Source organism: Kwoniella shandongensis, chromosome 6 (assembly GCF_008629635.2).
Source record: "Kwoniella shandongensis chromosome 6, complete sequence".
Classification (NCBI taxonomy): Eukaryota; Fungi; Basidiomycota; class Tremellomycetes; order Tremellales; family Cryptococcaceae; genus Kwoniella; species Kwoniella shandongensis.
The window spans coordinates 617,507-633,159 of record NC_089292.1 but is presented as its reverse complement, the minus strand read 5'-3'; the positions used below and the strand labels follow the sequence as shown (position 1 = coordinate 633,159).

Genomic DNA, 15,653 nt, shown 5'->3' with positions numbered 1-15,653 from the left:
TCAAGGGATGAATGACTCAATGGCCAGAAATATACTAATAGAAGATTTACAATTCAGCGGGTACTACACATGATACGAACACAAGTCAAAGTTACTAACAACCGGAACTACCTCATCATTTTTTGCTCCACGATCTCAGCCACTCATTCTGCTGTCGTATAACATCTGCCATATCCTCTACAGATGGCCTTTCATGAGTGGGCAGACGCAGCTCTCTAGCGTCTGCCACCACTTGTGCCATAGCCATGACCATTTCCTGACCGTACTTTCTGGGACCACCGTCCACCATCACGGGGAGCTCCTCCACCGGTGTACTAGCGAAGTCGATCTCTGGATGACATCGTGGAATGTGCTGAGTATAAATCTTCCGTCGACCAACAGAGTACGGACCATGATCGTTGTGGAGTATGCCTGTAGCGTGTCCATTATTGGTAACTCGTCCAAGGCTATCACGAACCGCTTTTGACATGCCGAGCTCGCCAGGAGGACAGAACGGGCACCAACCGTGGGCCATGATAAATTCTCGGACCTCTCGTGGAATGACTCCTTGACTCGGCTGGGCAGGTTGGCCTTGGATCAGTCTAAAGGTTTGGAGCATGTACTGGCGTCGATACTGGACAATGTTTAAGTCATCCGGTTCGACTGGCTCGTAACGATCATCGTATACCCGGAGATCTTCCAGGAACCGGTCCGCCGGGGTCGTACTCGAGGTGGTGCCATCATCGCTTCGGTCATCCTGTCCAGTTTCGCCGTCCCTTTCGTTCTCTCCACCTCCCCGACCCGAATCGTGTCCATTCCCTACATCATTTCCGCTCGCGTCTCCAGTCTCCAGGCGCTTTAGAGCCAGGCTGACATTGACTCCAGCCCGGTTCCGTCGAGCTATTTTATTAGCAGGCTCAGCTAATTTGCCAACGGGACTCTCCGTCCTAACTTTCCGTTTCAGTTTATGGATGGCGTTGTCCATAGCGACTTCTTTGGCAACTTCGGAGATGGAAGGGCCTGGAGTTTGATCACTTAAGAGCTCGTGAAGTGTCTCGCTGGCTTCCGTGGTTGACATCAACTCGTCTTCAGCTGGTATAGCAGTGTCCTCGGAGTCGAGATCCATCCCTTCGTCTTCAAATCGCCATACATTCGGGTCGTCGTCCGTGGTATCATGGTAAGCCGTACGTTCCGCTGCTTGCCAAAAGGCTTCGAAATCAGCCTCGTCTTCGAGCGTGTCGCCATTATGGTGAGTCAGGATTAGAGGCAGACTGCTTGAAATACCATCCAGGGCCGATTTGGCAATCCTGTATTGAAGTATCGTTCCGTCCACTGCTTGTTGACCGAGCTCATTCTGTCGACGCAGCGCTCTTCCCTTTCGTCCCTGAATCCTTTTCTCAGCGTTCCGTCTGAGCTCTCTCCATCGCCTACGAATCTCTTTGATGTCATGTTGAAGTTCAGTGTAGGCGTTCGGATTCGCAGCGACAGCGGTGAGAACATCGTCTAATCGCTTGTATTGAGGATCCAAGTCGAGTTCTTCAGAAAGCTCCTCATCTGAAGGCCGGGCAATAGCATCTGCAAGTCGATAGAAGCCTTGGCGATGTAAGCGAAGCATTGTCTGGACTGCTCGTGAGTCTGTTTGCCGATCATAATAACGGCTAGCATGAAGACGGCGTTGGGCGTCCTCATCTCCAGTCCCGAATTCTCCAAGAATAACCCGCGGAAGGTTCATGTCGCTTACTCCATGGGAGTAGACGACTCGACCGGCATCGTGGTCTCTACCGTAGTGGTTCAGAGCCACTCGCTGACCGTCCGTTCCTTGAGTGATCATGGCGATATCTCCAAAATTTCGTCGAAAAGCATAAGCTCTAGCATTGGGCAAGCGAATTTCCAGAGCGACTTCCAGCATACGACGTTGAATATCAGCCGCTCTCAGTGGCTTCTTGGATAAGTCGCCATGGGTATCGGACTGTCTGAATAAAGCATCCGTGGAGGAAGTCGTTACATAAAAGTGACGAGCGTCGGATTCGAGGAAGTCGGACATGTCGCGGAAGATGTACTCGCCGTCCCTAGTTCGGCAGCAGAGGACTTGTCGATGAACCAGCATCGGTATCAGCGTGCTGGCTACTTCATGTTGCAGGTTCCGGACCTTGGTCACAGCTGGAAGCACGGGCCGAAAGTTGGATATCTCGTGCTGATGGCTGGAGAAACCTTTGAGCCAGCGAAAATCCACCTCGACATCATACACGCCCCGATGAGGCTGTGAGACGGCTATACTACTCTCCTCTAAAAAATGCATGGCATTTGTGGATGTAACCATGGCGGGTGTGCCGAGTGCAGAAGGTCGTACCCCGGTGCACAGCATCATGTTTATCGCCGCTTTGGTCTGGATAGTGACGGCAGCTCTTTGAGGAGATTGGATCATCTTCTGCTCGAGACGTCGGATGATGAGAGCCGCTTCTGGCGGCCCAAAGTATTCGTGGAGCGGCATTTGATGCGGCAGATCGTGCTTTGCCGAGTATGCGTGACACCAACCTCGCAGGAGTGCCCAGAGCGAATCAGATCTGTCTGGAAGCGTGCCGGTCATGACCGATTCTTGACGAGGTCCTTGAAGGCGTCCACGACCTATAAGATTGTATGCTGCCACATACAAGACTTGTTTTGACCACGCCGTGAGAGTTTTGACGCGGATCTTGCCGCTGGGGTGTCGTCCGACAGTATGAGCCATGCGAAATTGGAGGTACGCAGCGAGTAAGTCCGCCATATCTTGAGATGTCCATATCTCCCAGAGACTGGCGGGATAGTCTGTATGTTCTGGCAGCCATATGACGGCATACCAGCGGACGAGATCATCTGCCATTCCGATATACCGCCGAAACAGTGCATCGTCTATGGAAGTCCAATCGGCTGCCGCATTCCTCATGTCCTGGACGTCTCGGAAGTACGACTCCATGTCAATTGACTCTGGATGCTCGAGCACCATTTGGAGCCGCGAGCGTTTCTTCGGAAGCAACTCGCTGATTCGTCCTGGCATCGTGGCGTATTTGGAGGAAAGACGGAGACGGCTGCACGTATATCGGAGCCCAGCGAATTCGACGAGAAGACGGGGTGGCTAGCGATGGGATCGGAAGGTCGTGCGATGGACGAAGCGGAACTCGTTGGCGTGAAGGGATGGCAGGATCTTCGGAGCAGTCTTTGACACGACACATAAGCACAAGGCACAGTCTTGTGGTGGGATTAAGTCCAACTCACGTATCACAATCTAGCTGGAGCGTCTTCACGTGGTAAGGATACGGGATTCCTGGTAGAGCCGGAACTAGGAATCGAAGGGAGTATTAGAGGCGATTGGGACGGCACGGGTTGAAATCTGCTACGAAGGCCGTCAGCATCACTCGCAACAGGGTCCCGGCTCAGAATGCCCATACTGACGTGATCAAAATTTGGGCTTCACTGTATGTTGTCGTGTTCGGAGTTGACACGCCCCTCGATGGCTGTCGGAAAGCGGAGAGATCAGATAGTGTGTTGGACAGCGGTGCTTTGAGTCGATCTGAAGCCGAGTAATGGAGGGACCAGCAGGTGCATTAGGCCTAATTGTCTACACGACGTCAGAACTTGAGGCAAGTCCTCGTTCATAGGTTCTCGGCTGCTCACCAGTATAGCCGTACTTCAGCGTCTCTTGGGGCGAAGAAATGTTCAGTATCTCATTGGCAAGATGGACTGATAGGTTGGTGAAGTGAAGGTAGAGTAATGAGAGTGGTTGACTCAACCAACTCTGAACGTACGAGCGAGACCGCCGTTCAACATACCAAAGACGTGGCCGAGCGGCCGAGCGTGGTTATCTATCACTGGAATATGACTGTACTCAGGGTTATCCACGATCTCAGGGAGCTCTATTCAATATTCAAGGGACAAAACCTCCGAAATCGTGAACAATCGCATATGTATAGCAGTCCCCGTCCTAATGTAACTCCCCGGGGCATCCTTTACATCGTTGCCAAACTGGTGACTTTGCTGAGCTGGAGCCCCGCTGAAGCTGACTGACAGAGATGACGTGTCTGATGTCGTCATGTTTTACCTCTGTGCTCATGACGCGCGCCTATCGAGCGGGATGAACAATCAAAACATTACATGCTAAACACGTCAACCGTCGACGCGTGGAGGTGCTTTGGCGACTTGACTTGCATTATCCAATTTGAGCAGCACTGGATGATCCTTCTGTAAGCACAAAAGATCGGATTCAGACATCTGGAGGAATCTCAAAGTCCTTCGCCATGGCTGCCGGCTCTGAAACTCCGCCTCCATTCCCGGGCGGTTCCTCCGTGTTTGGACTTCAAGACTCGGCTCCTACTGTAATTTCTTTCCTTGCAGCGCTTTAGGAGAATGTGCTGATATTCTCTCAGACAGCCGAATCGAGTCCACATATCGTTCCCAACGAGGATGAAAGCAACACCCTCGCTCCTGTGAGTAACTCTTCTGTCAAGATTGAGACCTCTTATGAGGAGCTAATGCAACTACTGTCAGTTGGTTGTCGGTCAGCTCAACACGTCATCACCGGCAATAATCTCACGTCATCCACCACAGTCCGACCTCCCGTGCCCAGGTCCATTCCCCATTCCATCTACCCCTATCCAAGGCGCAACTCCTTCCGAGACTGGTCGTGTCGTAGAGTCGACTACGCCAGCTGTCTCTCCTGCTGCCAGGAAAGCGGCCCCAAAGCGAAAGCGTGGCCCAAGTGCCGGTCGTGGAGGAGCTTCGGCTGAAAAAGGATCTAGGACCGTGACGGGTGGAGAGGAAGCCGAGGAAGAAGTTGTTGGAGGTTCTCCGAGCGAAGATCCCCCTGCCAAGCCGAAACGATCGCGGAAAGCGAAAGCCACCAAGGTAGGTTCACTTCACGTCCATGTAATGGCTCTGATGCTGAATCGACGTATGACAGACGGATGACGCTGTGGAAACTTCCGAAACACATGACAATGGAGTACCCCGAACCACTACGGGTCATCTGCTAGCGGCCCCATCCGGTCAGCAATTAACTCCTGCGTTTTACGTCATGCAACTTCATCTCAAGACTGTTGCCGAACAAATGGACCGAATGGTCCGTTTGCAGCAAGAAGCCAATCGCTGGGCGATGGCAAGAGACCGAGGTCTGCCGCTCCCCGACATGCCGCTTACCGTCGCCAATCTAGACGTGACTCCGCTGCCCTCAGTGAGAGATCTTGAAGAAGTCTATCTTAAAGCCATGACTGTCAGGCGACCAACACACGCACCAGAGGTAGCACCTTCGACCCCTTCGACACCCGTGGATCAGCGAGAACCACCCACATCAATATCCGGACCGTCCACTCCTCCTCCATCCGTATCGCCGTCGGTCTTTACTCCTGCTACGACCCTGGCTCTGGCGACAACCTCATCCAGTGCAGGGACTCCAAATGCATCGGATTCAGATGTGGATCAAACTCTCGCCGAGATTCGCTCTCTGTCTGGTACCAACATGAGCCGAGAATCAACCAAGTCCAGCTCCAAAAACAATGCGCCAAAAAACCCATCTCCTTTACGAAAGGAGATCGAACTTCCGATGCCGAGCAGCCGCCCGATAAATGTCGGATGGAACACACCCCTTAGGGGTGTCCGAGGTGGCGCTAGCCCTTCCGAAGCCAGTTCATCAGCCATCGCTTCCGCCAGGTCGAAGGGGTCAGATCCGGCGTATGCGGGTTCATTCATCTCTTATCCCTCTCGTCCTCCATACAATCCCGTAGCCACACCGTTCGGATTGGGCTACCCTGGAGGGTTTCCGCCAATGCCATCAAACACACCGTTCCAGCAACTTCCACATCAACAAGTACTTGGTCCATATCCGTATCAGCATCAGTCATTCCAAGCCGGCGGTCCGAGTCAGTATTTCCATCACGCTCAGCCGCAACAGACATACCCCTATACTCCGCATGGGTATCCTCCGTACTTCCAACATCAAGCGCCAACGCCCGATAACCCGCCCGGAGACGGTCCAGGCCCAGCCTCGGCTGATGCAGAGTCGCCTGTCCAGCCCCAATCTGAGTGAGAATCTCGAGTTCCGATCACGACCCAGATGCCTGCTTCCGGACTAGGATTCCGTCAGCTTCATGTTCCGATATTAGCATATAATTTTCGTCTGTAGCATCTCAACAAGTTTGAGCGAGTTATTGAAGTTCATGTACGCATAGCCATGCAGAAATATGTCGAGGCTTCAAATAGGAGACAAGTGAGATCGAAGAGCCTTACCATCACCGAGTTTGTATGCTCGTATGTGCGGAACCGCCACGACTGTAATTCATACACGAAAGTGGATAGTGCAAGGCACCGACGGGTTTGACGGGATCGGGATGCGGTATGATGGGTCTTGCAACCTGTAAAGTTGAAACTATTGACAACAATCTTTGCACGATGCAGCATAAGCATGGCCATCATTATCTTGGAGATGTGGTGAACCGAACAATACCTGACGCGAGTTTGGCTGTCGATCGATTGACAAACAAACAGATGGATACAGGTGGAAAACCGCAGCGACCGAATCATTAACGAGGTGAAGAAGGAAATACAAAAAAAAAAAAACAATGAGAAGCCTTGACATCAGGAGCCGGTAGTGTGAGGGCGACGACATCGTACCTAACTTACAGCAAGCTGAAGAGGAAAGGTAGGCGAGAAAAATCCAGCGAGAAGAATCGGAAGAGTTTTCCGAGTAACGCTTCTCACAGCGTTAAGAACAGATACTACACATGATCTTAGCCAAAAGAGGCCAGAGAGGATACAAATGAGAGTAGCTAACAGGAGGGTTAGAACCATTTAAGCGGACTGAGGGATTAGTATATATCCGGTGGGTGGCGTTTCTATTCGGGTGGAGGCTGACCACCGGGATTCTACACGCGTGTGGTGGGACAGTCTGATCGGTATTGATACGATCTACCTCTTGTACCACTCTTGTCAAATGCATGTAGTTGTAGCTACAAAGTACATGCCTAACGAGTATCATACACTGTACATGTAATGTGGTTCTTATACATCTGGCATAGCTCCTCTACCGCATTACAATCACAACCAATGAGCACTGCTCCCGCAGAAGGCTTTTCACTCAATCTATTATACCCAGGGAAAGAAGCTCCGTTTCAGTTGATCACGATTCATGTGTGTCTCGCCACGTTCAACGTGTGATGGGCATTCACACAAGTGGTGTCATCGCGCTATACACCATGACCACCTCTGATCAACCTCTCTACTCGCTGACTCTCTCCAAGCTGATCTTCTAGCTTGACTCAACGGAAATAGAGTACCCCTGTCTAGAATCTACCACCAAGTCCCCACCCAAGTTGACCTTCATACTCGCAGCATGCCCCAAACAGACCCATTTCGAGACCCCAGTCATCGACCACGAACTCATTTCGTCTCGTCTCCACAACCTACATCGCCTTACCCTCAGCCTCGAACATACCCACCGACCTCATATCAAACCCTGCAGTACGACGATGGAGGGGACGTAGGTTACGGTGGTCGAGGTGGTGCAGATGGAGGCGGGGTGAGTATCAACGGACAGCACATGCCTTGGATAGCAGGCGAAGATGACGATGAGATGAAACCGCTTACTGCTGGGTATGTACCTCAATCCCAACCAAACCTACTCAAAGCCCTCCATCAATGAACATTAAGCTTCGCTTACGCTTCGCAGACCTGACGGGACAAACGCATTCCTCAACGCTGATCCTTACAATCGAGGTGTTCTTTCCCCACTACCTTCGTCCCATTCGATCGGCACAGATTTCATACGACGTCAAACCCTACCTCGTCGAGGAGCGACAGTCAAGAAGATCCAGCTAACAAAAGGGAACTTCATCGTCGAGTGAGTATGCTGAGCTCATACTTGATCTCGACGCTGACCGATTGACGATCGGTGTATGAAGCTATCCTGTACCGCGACCTGTTTCGAGTGCGGTGGAGTCAAAGTGGTTCACCGGTGTGTCAAGCATTCACGCATATCTATAAGATGAAAAACTAACAAGGGGATCCGTCTCTTAGGCAAGGGCAACGAATTCTCGTAGGTGCTACAAGGTCACGCTCGAATTTAGCTCACTAACCACTCACGCAGCCATATGCGATACACGGCCGCTACGTGTGATCCCGACGACTTCACGCCCGAGAACGGATGGAAGCTGAAGACGACAGCATACAATCGGGATACCGAGCTCCTCATTGCTATCACCAGTTGTGAGTGAAATCACCACCATCAGAGAAGTCGACTAATCTTGAAGGGTAGATAACGAGGACAAGATATTGTATGCTCGGACATTGCACAACGTGATGGTGAATATCCGGGATATATGTAATACCAAAGCGTAAGCTGCTTCGTCACTTTTTGATCAGCCAGCTCTGAGCGAACATGCTAATGGCCTTCCAGGTCCAAGTTCTGGCGACGTACGGCTGAAGAGGGAAGACCAGGATGGCAACGGATCGTCGTTGCGCTAGTTGCGGATGGATTGGGACCTATGGACAAACAAGTTTTGGACTTATTGCAAACTATAGGTGTATTCCAAGACGGCATCTTGAAGAAAGATGTGGATGGGAAACCGACTGTGGCACACATCTTCGAGGTGGGTGCGTGGTCGAAGATGAAACAGAATCATACTGACACATTAACGGTAGTACACGACCCAACTGTCAATTGATGCGACTCCTCAGCTCGTACAGCCGCATCCTGGTGATCCCAACAACTTGGTCGGTGATTTTCAAAGATCGTCCAGTTGTTCGATGCGTCTGATGAGATGCTCCGCATAGGTACCCGTCCAGATGATCTTCGTCTTGAAACAGGACAACTCAAAGAAGATTAATTCTCATCGATGGCTCTTCAACGCTTTGGGGAAGCAGCTCAATCCTGAAATATGCGTATTGCTTGATGCGGGTACCAAACCTGGGCACAAGGCGATTTACCACCGTAAGCTGACACGACTAAATCGTTGCAACCTTTGCTAACACCTCAAGGACAGTATGGGAGGCATTCTATGTGAGCTTACAGACGATCAACATAAGAATTCCAGTCAGGTAGGGAGGATTGACCAAGATTTAGAACAACCGGAATCTCGGAGGAGCGTGTGGAGAGATCCACGCGATGATCAAGGGAGGTAAGAAACTACTCAACCCGCTTGGTAAGTAAGGTGGCACAGGTACTTGTTGAGTGATCTACGTCACTGACCACCTAAAACCTTCCCAGTGGCGGCTCAGAATTTCGAATACAAAATGTCAAATATCCTCGACAAGCCGCTCGAAAGCAGTTTCGGCTAGTGAGCACGATCAGCATATCAGGATCTGCAGCATACTAAAAGGGCTTACAGTGTGAGCGTGCTACCTGGCGCTTTCTCGGCCTACCGATTTCGTGCCATTCAAGGTCGACCGCTCGAACAGTATTTCCATGGTGATCATACGAGTATGTGACGACTTCGCACAGCGCACAGCGTGTACGAGGGCGATACTTACTGACTCGAGTACAGTGGCCGCAAGATTGGGCAAGAAAGGAATATACGGGATGAATATTTTCACCAAGAACATGTTTCTCGCTGAGGATCGGTAAGTCAACCCTACCGCGCCTCCTCCGCCGCGACTCCGATCGATCCGACAGCTTACAATCAGCTTGAAGTATATTATGCTTTGAGCTGGTGGCCAAGGCAAAAGATAGATGGGTTTTACAATATGTCAAGCCTAGCAAAGCGGAGACGGACGTGCCGGAACAAGCGGCGGAACTGATCAGTCAACGACGTCGATGGTTGAACGGATCTTTCGCTGCATCTGTCGTGAGTCACCATCTCATTAGGGATAGCTGTTTGTGTTTTCACGCTAACTGATCGGCGAATGACAGTACGCATTGATCCATTTCTTCAGACTTTATCGGAGCGGCCATGGACCTATACGGTGAGCCGGGTCTGCCACCTGAAAGAGCCACAAGGGTGCTGACCCCTTGTACCCGAAGCATGTTCTTCTTTCATATCCAAGGCATCGTAAGTCGTTTCCAATTTCATGCGATACCCTCGAGAGCTAACCAGAACATATCGTAGTACAACTTGTGAGGGAACGAACGGGGCAGCGATATTCATGTCGGCCGTAAGCTTACCTTTGAGCACCTACTACAGCTTCAACCTCATCTTTTCCTGGTTCGCACTCGCCAACCTCTGGTTGACCTTTTCGATCATCATCGATCTCGTTCCCTCCGGATCCAATATCAACCTCTTCGTCACATCTGAAGCGGTGCGTAAACTGACTTGTCTCCCGGGTGATTTCACTAATGTGCTTGGTATGACTTATCAGACCCATTGGGTGAACCTTGTGTTGTTATGGATATACATGGCTTTCTTGATGCTTCAATTTGTATTGGCGTTGGGTAATCGCCCCAAAGGTGAAAAGGGATTGTACCTCTTAACACTGTGGTGGGTCGCTATATCCCCGAATGCGAGAAAAGCGAGAGCTGACTCCATTCTATCGCCTAAAGGGTGTTCGCTGTCCTCGCAGCGTATCTCATTGTTTGCTCCGTCATTTTATCCGTGGTCGCTTTCAAGGTTTGCCCTCAACGACCTTTCTCATCCTCCACTCTTGAAAATGCAGTCTAATATCCTTTACAGGGCGCACTGAGTAATCCCGGCAACATCGGGCAGAAGATTGCCAACCTTTTCAACGATACCAATGGCGTTCTGGTCGCTGCTGTCATGTCGACTATTGGGATATACCTGATCTCGTCTTGTCTTTATGTGAGCTTACTGTCGCTATTTTAGAGACAAATCGTCGTGCTGGGAGCTAACCTGCATGGCTATGAAGCGAGATCCATGGCACATGCTCAGCTCGTTCCCTCAGTACATGGTATGTTGTTTCGATACGAACGTTACGAAGGTGCCACTTTCAGCTGATGAATCGCAATGTTGTGTCATTTGTAGTTGCTCGCACCGTCGTTCACAAATGTGCTGAACGTATATGCCTTTTGCAATCTCCACGATGTCTCGTACGTATCATGCCCCTTCCTGCATCGTGCCCGGGCACAAGCTGACGTCCTGCTGCTGCCCCGTCAGATGGGGCACCAAGGGGTCAGACCAAGCGGAGGCTTTACCTGCAGTATCATCAAGCAAGGAGAAAGGTGGCGAAGTTGCTGTGGTAGAAGAGCAGCAACGAGTAAGCCCTTACCCCCTTTAGTTCCAGCAGCGCGTCGTTTAAGCTGAACCTGGACTCTCTCGCAGAGTCAAGACGAGCTGGACGAGTCGTTCAAGCAGGTTGTACAGAGGGCTGTAACGCCTTACAAGCCGACTTCTGAGCGTGAAAAGCCAAGTATGGATGTGGGTATCTGCGTGTTCCCTCTGTCCATTTTGTCACCTTCCAGTACTCAACTACTGATCGCTAACGTGTTGCACTTTCCGATCTGCGTGATAGGACCAAAATCGTACATTCCGAACTCGACTCGTTGGCGTCTGGCTCCTCTCCAACGCTGCACTAGCGATATCGATTCAAACACTTAACGGTCTCGACGCCACCAAACAGCTCGTCGAAGCGTGTTTACCATCCACCTACAATCCATTCGAAGGGAATGTCACCGTTCCGATGAATGGGACTTGTATAGAGGATGCGTTGAAATTTGATGATGCGAGGTTACAGGATAAACAGCAATTCTATTTTAGGGCGTTGTTGTGGGCTACTTTTGGACTGAGCATGGTCAGATTCATAGGCGTGAGTGGTTCTCGCTTCGACTACGGGCATGAGCTGATCAAGTGTGGACAATCGACCGACTAGTGCTTGTACTATTGGACCACGAGACAGATGGGTAGATGTTGTCGACGTAACTAGACGAGTGAGGGGTGGAGTTCACCCTACGAAATAATCAAAAACCCTTTCATTTTGACGAGTCCAGACTTCCTCGTCATTTGCCTGCATGTAACTGTAGTAGTCGCGTGCGCAGTGTTTATACCTATATGTTGTTGTGATACCTACTGTATTCTGTTGTGTTCGGTTAGCGAGCTCATGAAATGGTCATATGCATGAATGACTGGGCTGCGCGTGAATAGCCATCGTGATATGTATAGGTTACAACTGTTCCTCTCTCTTCCATGCTTGCAGACTTACAACCTACTCCCGTTCGATTGACTAGAGTTTCTCTGGGACTGTACCCCTTCAAAAACTACATCCACCACTAATCCAGGTCGAATTCATCGGTACCACTATATCCGCATCGCGGTCCATCAGCCATGCATCGCTGGCAGCGATAGCAACTATAGACTCACCCCGCATGCTCCTGCTCTTGATGTCGCAGTCTCTCCCTCTCTCTATGTCTCGCTCTGTAATCTTCCGGAATAGCAGTTGACAGCGAAGGTTGGATTGGGTCGGCTACTTGGCCAGATGTCGGCAAAGCACTCGGGCTTTCATTTGCCCCCGTGCGGTGTGTTGAGGTTGATGGAGGTTGGTCGCCCGATTGCGTCGTCGCTTGCCGTTGTGCATGTGATGGCGCCTGTGTCTGACTCGTCGATGTCGAGGCTTGCCCTTGCGGTTGATACTCCTGAGCTTGCTCTCTAACACTACCAAAAGGTGTTTGCTGAGGTTCCGTAACTCCCGGCGATGTTGGATTACTAGTCGTTCCACTTTGACCGAAAAGTCGATTTAAGATACTAGTCACAGCCGATGCCGCTCCCCCTCCCACTTCTGATGGTGTTTGATTAGGCTGCTGTGATGTTTGTCCTTGTGTGTTCGAAGCCTGGGACTGAGTCTGACGATCGGCATCTTCGGGGACAAGGGAGAATCGGCTGCCGATACCAAAAGTCAACGTGCAACTCAATCGGCATCATACCCGACTCCGAACTCGCCAGGGGTACTCACCAAACGGGACAGGAGCCATTGACCTTCAACCAGGGCTGAAGACAGTCGGGGTGGAAGACATGCCTGGTGAGTCTAAAAGTTAGTACCGTCATGATAGTATGTGGAACTTAATGACTAATACTCACGCGCAAGGTATTCTCATCACTTCGTCTCCAACCACGAAATCGTCCTTGCATACGGGACAGTCCTTATATGTGCTTTGCGCTACACACTTCGTCAGCCAAGAGCACCTCGCAACACACTTCCTGTCTAGCTCACCCAGCGCCTTCTCGTCCTCAAATTTGAACCTCGGTAACCCCTCGATCACCACATCCGTCGCAGGTAATGGTCCTTGCGGTCCAGCAGCTTGCATTAACCTCTCCAGAATATCATTGAAGCCCTCTGCGAGTGAGTGTCAAATCTAGTCAGCTCTCTCCTTTAGCAGTCGTGCATAATTTGATATAGCTCACGTTCACTTGTAGCATAGTCGCCAAAATTCGCTCGTCCTGCCGGTCCACCAAACATCATATGCGGTGGCATCTGTCCCTCTTCCCCCAAAACAGCGAACAGGGCTCGCAGCTGAATTGATGAATCAGAACCAGATCTGTCATACGCGTGTAAGGAATTATGGGCGAAACACATACCAGGTCTGTGCCATCTAACGGATCACCGGGACCTCCCAACCGTTGTCCTTGTTGGTCTGTTCTTCTAGGTGGAGCAAATTCGGGTGGGAAAAAGCTACACATGCCGCACATCAGCATCAGCATCATCACAAAGAACCCACCGAGCACAATTCAGATCTGTATTCGTAGACACGTCACTTACCTCTCGAAAGGATTAGCACCAGTATTTCCGGCCGGTCCGAATGGTCCCATACCACCACCTCCTCCACCTCCTCCCATGCTCCCAAACACCACTTGACCTCTTCCACCTCCTGGGAAATTGAAAGTGAAAGTCCTGGCTCCACCTTGCCCCGTGTTTGTATTTCTGCTCGGACTATTCCCTTGACTTCCACTCGCACTCGTCTGAAGACCATCCTCGGATCCTGGTCCTTGATTTTGATTCTGGTTGGAAGCGGCGGCTCCTAAGAAATTACCGAACAAGCTCGAGAAGAATGAGGCGCCTCCTTCTCCTGGAGCTGGACCTGGGGAAGCGGATGATCGAGCTGAACGAGGTGGGGAAGTGGGCTGTTGTCCTGGTCGGGTAGGTGGAGGTGGAGGAAGATCGTGGAATGGATCGGGGTTGACTTCGGGATCGAGCTGGATGCGAATGTGATTAGCATAAATGGGACAAGGAGGGTACAAGGTAGAACCTGCATAGACGAGGAAGGTGTATATGTGTAAGATGCGAGACACTTACGATTTCGATGAATTCGCCATTACATGATGCGCAATGTGGAACATTGTCGACCTGTGGTAAGATGACCAATATCAGCATTACAAGAAGCAACAGGGCATCGTATAGCTCACTGTGACAGGCCTCATCTGTGCTCCGCACTGAGAGGGATAAATTCAGTCAATAAGATCCCGGCTGTGATAACGCATACTAAGACTCACCTCATGGCAGAGCCAGAAAGGGGCGACGCTTGGCATGTTGTTGTAACGCTCCACCAGATTAATTGGCCATGCACCCAGAGAGGGTTGTGAGGTTTAAGAGTAATCAGATGTCAGTTGATCTATCGAGTGGAGCGATCTGTCTTGCGTCTGATCTTGAGTTGATGTTGATGGCGATACAGCTAGAGATGAGGAAGACGATGGATTGATCTGGTCAATTGTGTTGTACAATGACCGGCGGCGAATAGGCCGTACAATGACGCCACATTGTTCACAACAACCGAGTAGCTGGTCGGGGATGGGTCGATGTCGTGCGCCTAAATGTGTCAGGCTCCCCAAGTTGACAAGTCGGCTACTGGCCTTCCACGAACAGGCATTCTGTTGGTGTCGACGCACAAGTCGCAAAGATCAATCAAGGTGATACATGCACATCTTGCAGGAGCCAGGATATTCTGTTACAAAGAATTCCAGGTTGATTCTGCTGAGATCTGGTATCGATGACGAAAGTGAATCAGATCGATCCCCTACGTCTGGTTATCTTTATCTCCTGTCAACCGGCTGAACAGCACTTGGTTTTACCCGGACAGTCCGTACCGTACTGGGGTAGAACGGCCATGCAGCCTGTACTAGACATGCAGTGTTCGTTGTATTTGTACGGTGGTGCCGAGAGATATGCGTAGGAAAGTCTTGATATGATCGCAGTAGTGCTTACTGCGACCACACTCATTAGGTTTGGACAAATTACGATTTCAACCTCGTTAGACCCCCGGACCTAAAAAAAACGTAAGTTGAACCTGAAGGGCTTTCAACCAAAGTCTATTGTATCAGTTACGCAGTCTTCCTTGATCTTTCCAATTACTCGAGTACTACCAGCGTTGCATGTGTCTGGGGCCGACTGAATACCTCCATTCTTGCCATGCACCTACCTACAATGCCGTACAACGTACAACGCATGACGCTGATTGGATGCAAACTAGGTTGTTCTCCTCCGTCATTCGTAACACACTCGTCATTTCTGATGCATGAGCATCTCTGCATGTGAGAACGGAAACACAGCAGTCGGAGAGTTTTGGTAGTCTAGGTGTGAAGGAGAAAGTCTGGAACGTGGATTACCTATGTGAACATCTTGACTTACTTTTGTCCCGAAATTCTACATCCACACCTAGAAGCTTACTTTTCAGGATCGTCTTGTCTAGTCCGAGAGGCGTGGCGTTGGCTTTGCACGGATATTACTTAGTTCCAGTGATGTGATGTGATATGCAGAAAGGTGGACTGACTGGAACT

At 50.6% G+C, this 15,653-nt stretch overlaps 4 protein-coding genes across 4 annotated transcripts; 2 read left to right on the top strand and 2 right to left on the bottom strand.

Annotated features, from left to right (window-relative positions):
• Positions 1-115: 115 nt before the first annotated feature.
• CI109_103548 (uncharacterized protein) lies at positions 116-3,402 on the bottom strand (the record flags this gene model as incomplete). The annotated part of the gene is made up of 3 exons (XM_032005696.2): positions 116-3,044; positions 3,232-3,295; positions 3,372-3,402. 3 exons carry the CDS (start codon positions 3,400-3,402, stop codon positions 116-118), a joined length of 3,024 nt encoding a protein of 1,007 aa, XP_031859943.2.
• Positions 3,403-4,250: 848 nt separating this feature from the next.
• Positions 4,251-6,034, top strand: CI109_103547 (uncharacterized protein; the record flags this gene model as incomplete). Its single annotated transcript, XM_032005697.1, has 4 exons — positions 4,251-4,328; positions 4,380-4,439; positions 4,501-4,857; positions 4,913-6,034. The coding sequence occupies 4 exons, from the start codon at positions 4,251-4,253 to the stop codon at positions 6,032-6,034; spliced, it is 1,617 nt and encodes a 538-aa protein (XP_031859944.1).
• Positions 6,035-7,336: 1,302 nt separating this feature from the next.
• CI109_103546 (uncharacterized protein) lies at positions 7,337-11,814 on the top strand (the record flags this gene model as incomplete). Its single annotated transcript, XM_032005698.2, has 28 exons — positions 7,337-7,596; positions 7,673-7,843; positions 7,905-7,957; positions 8,020-8,038; positions 8,090-8,208; positions 8,258-8,336; positions 8,399-8,591; positions 8,644-8,715; positions 8,776-8,932; positions 8,985-9,001; positions 9,065-9,143; positions 9,209-9,278; positions 9,330-9,421; positions 9,486-9,561; positions 9,632-9,785; positions 9,851-9,903; positions 9,962-9,989; positions 10,047-10,054; positions 10,122-10,236; positions 10,297-10,415; positions 10,478-10,544; positions 10,608-10,733; positions 10,801-10,842; positions 10,917-10,981; positions 11,049-11,148; positions 11,214-11,309; positions 11,404-11,697; positions 11,761-11,814. 28 exons carry the CDS (start codon positions 7,337-7,339, stop codon positions 11,812-11,814), a joined length of 2,778 nt encoding a protein of 925 aa, XP_031859945.2.
• Positions 11,815-12,244: 430 nt separating this feature from the next.
• CI109_103545 (uncharacterized protein) lies at positions 12,245-14,408 on the bottom strand (the record flags this gene model as incomplete). Its single annotated transcript, XM_032005699.2, has 10 exons — positions 12,245-12,764; positions 12,838-12,900; positions 12,963-13,041; positions 13,096-13,218; positions 13,287-13,395; positions 13,461-13,554; positions 13,642-14,075; positions 14,176-14,226; positions 14,286-14,312; positions 14,373-14,408. 10 exons carry the CDS (start codon positions 14,406-14,408, stop codon positions 12,245-12,247), a joined length of 1,536 nt encoding a protein of 511 aa, XP_031859946.2.
• Between the last annotated feature and the right edge of the window lie 1,245 nt (positions 14,409-15,653).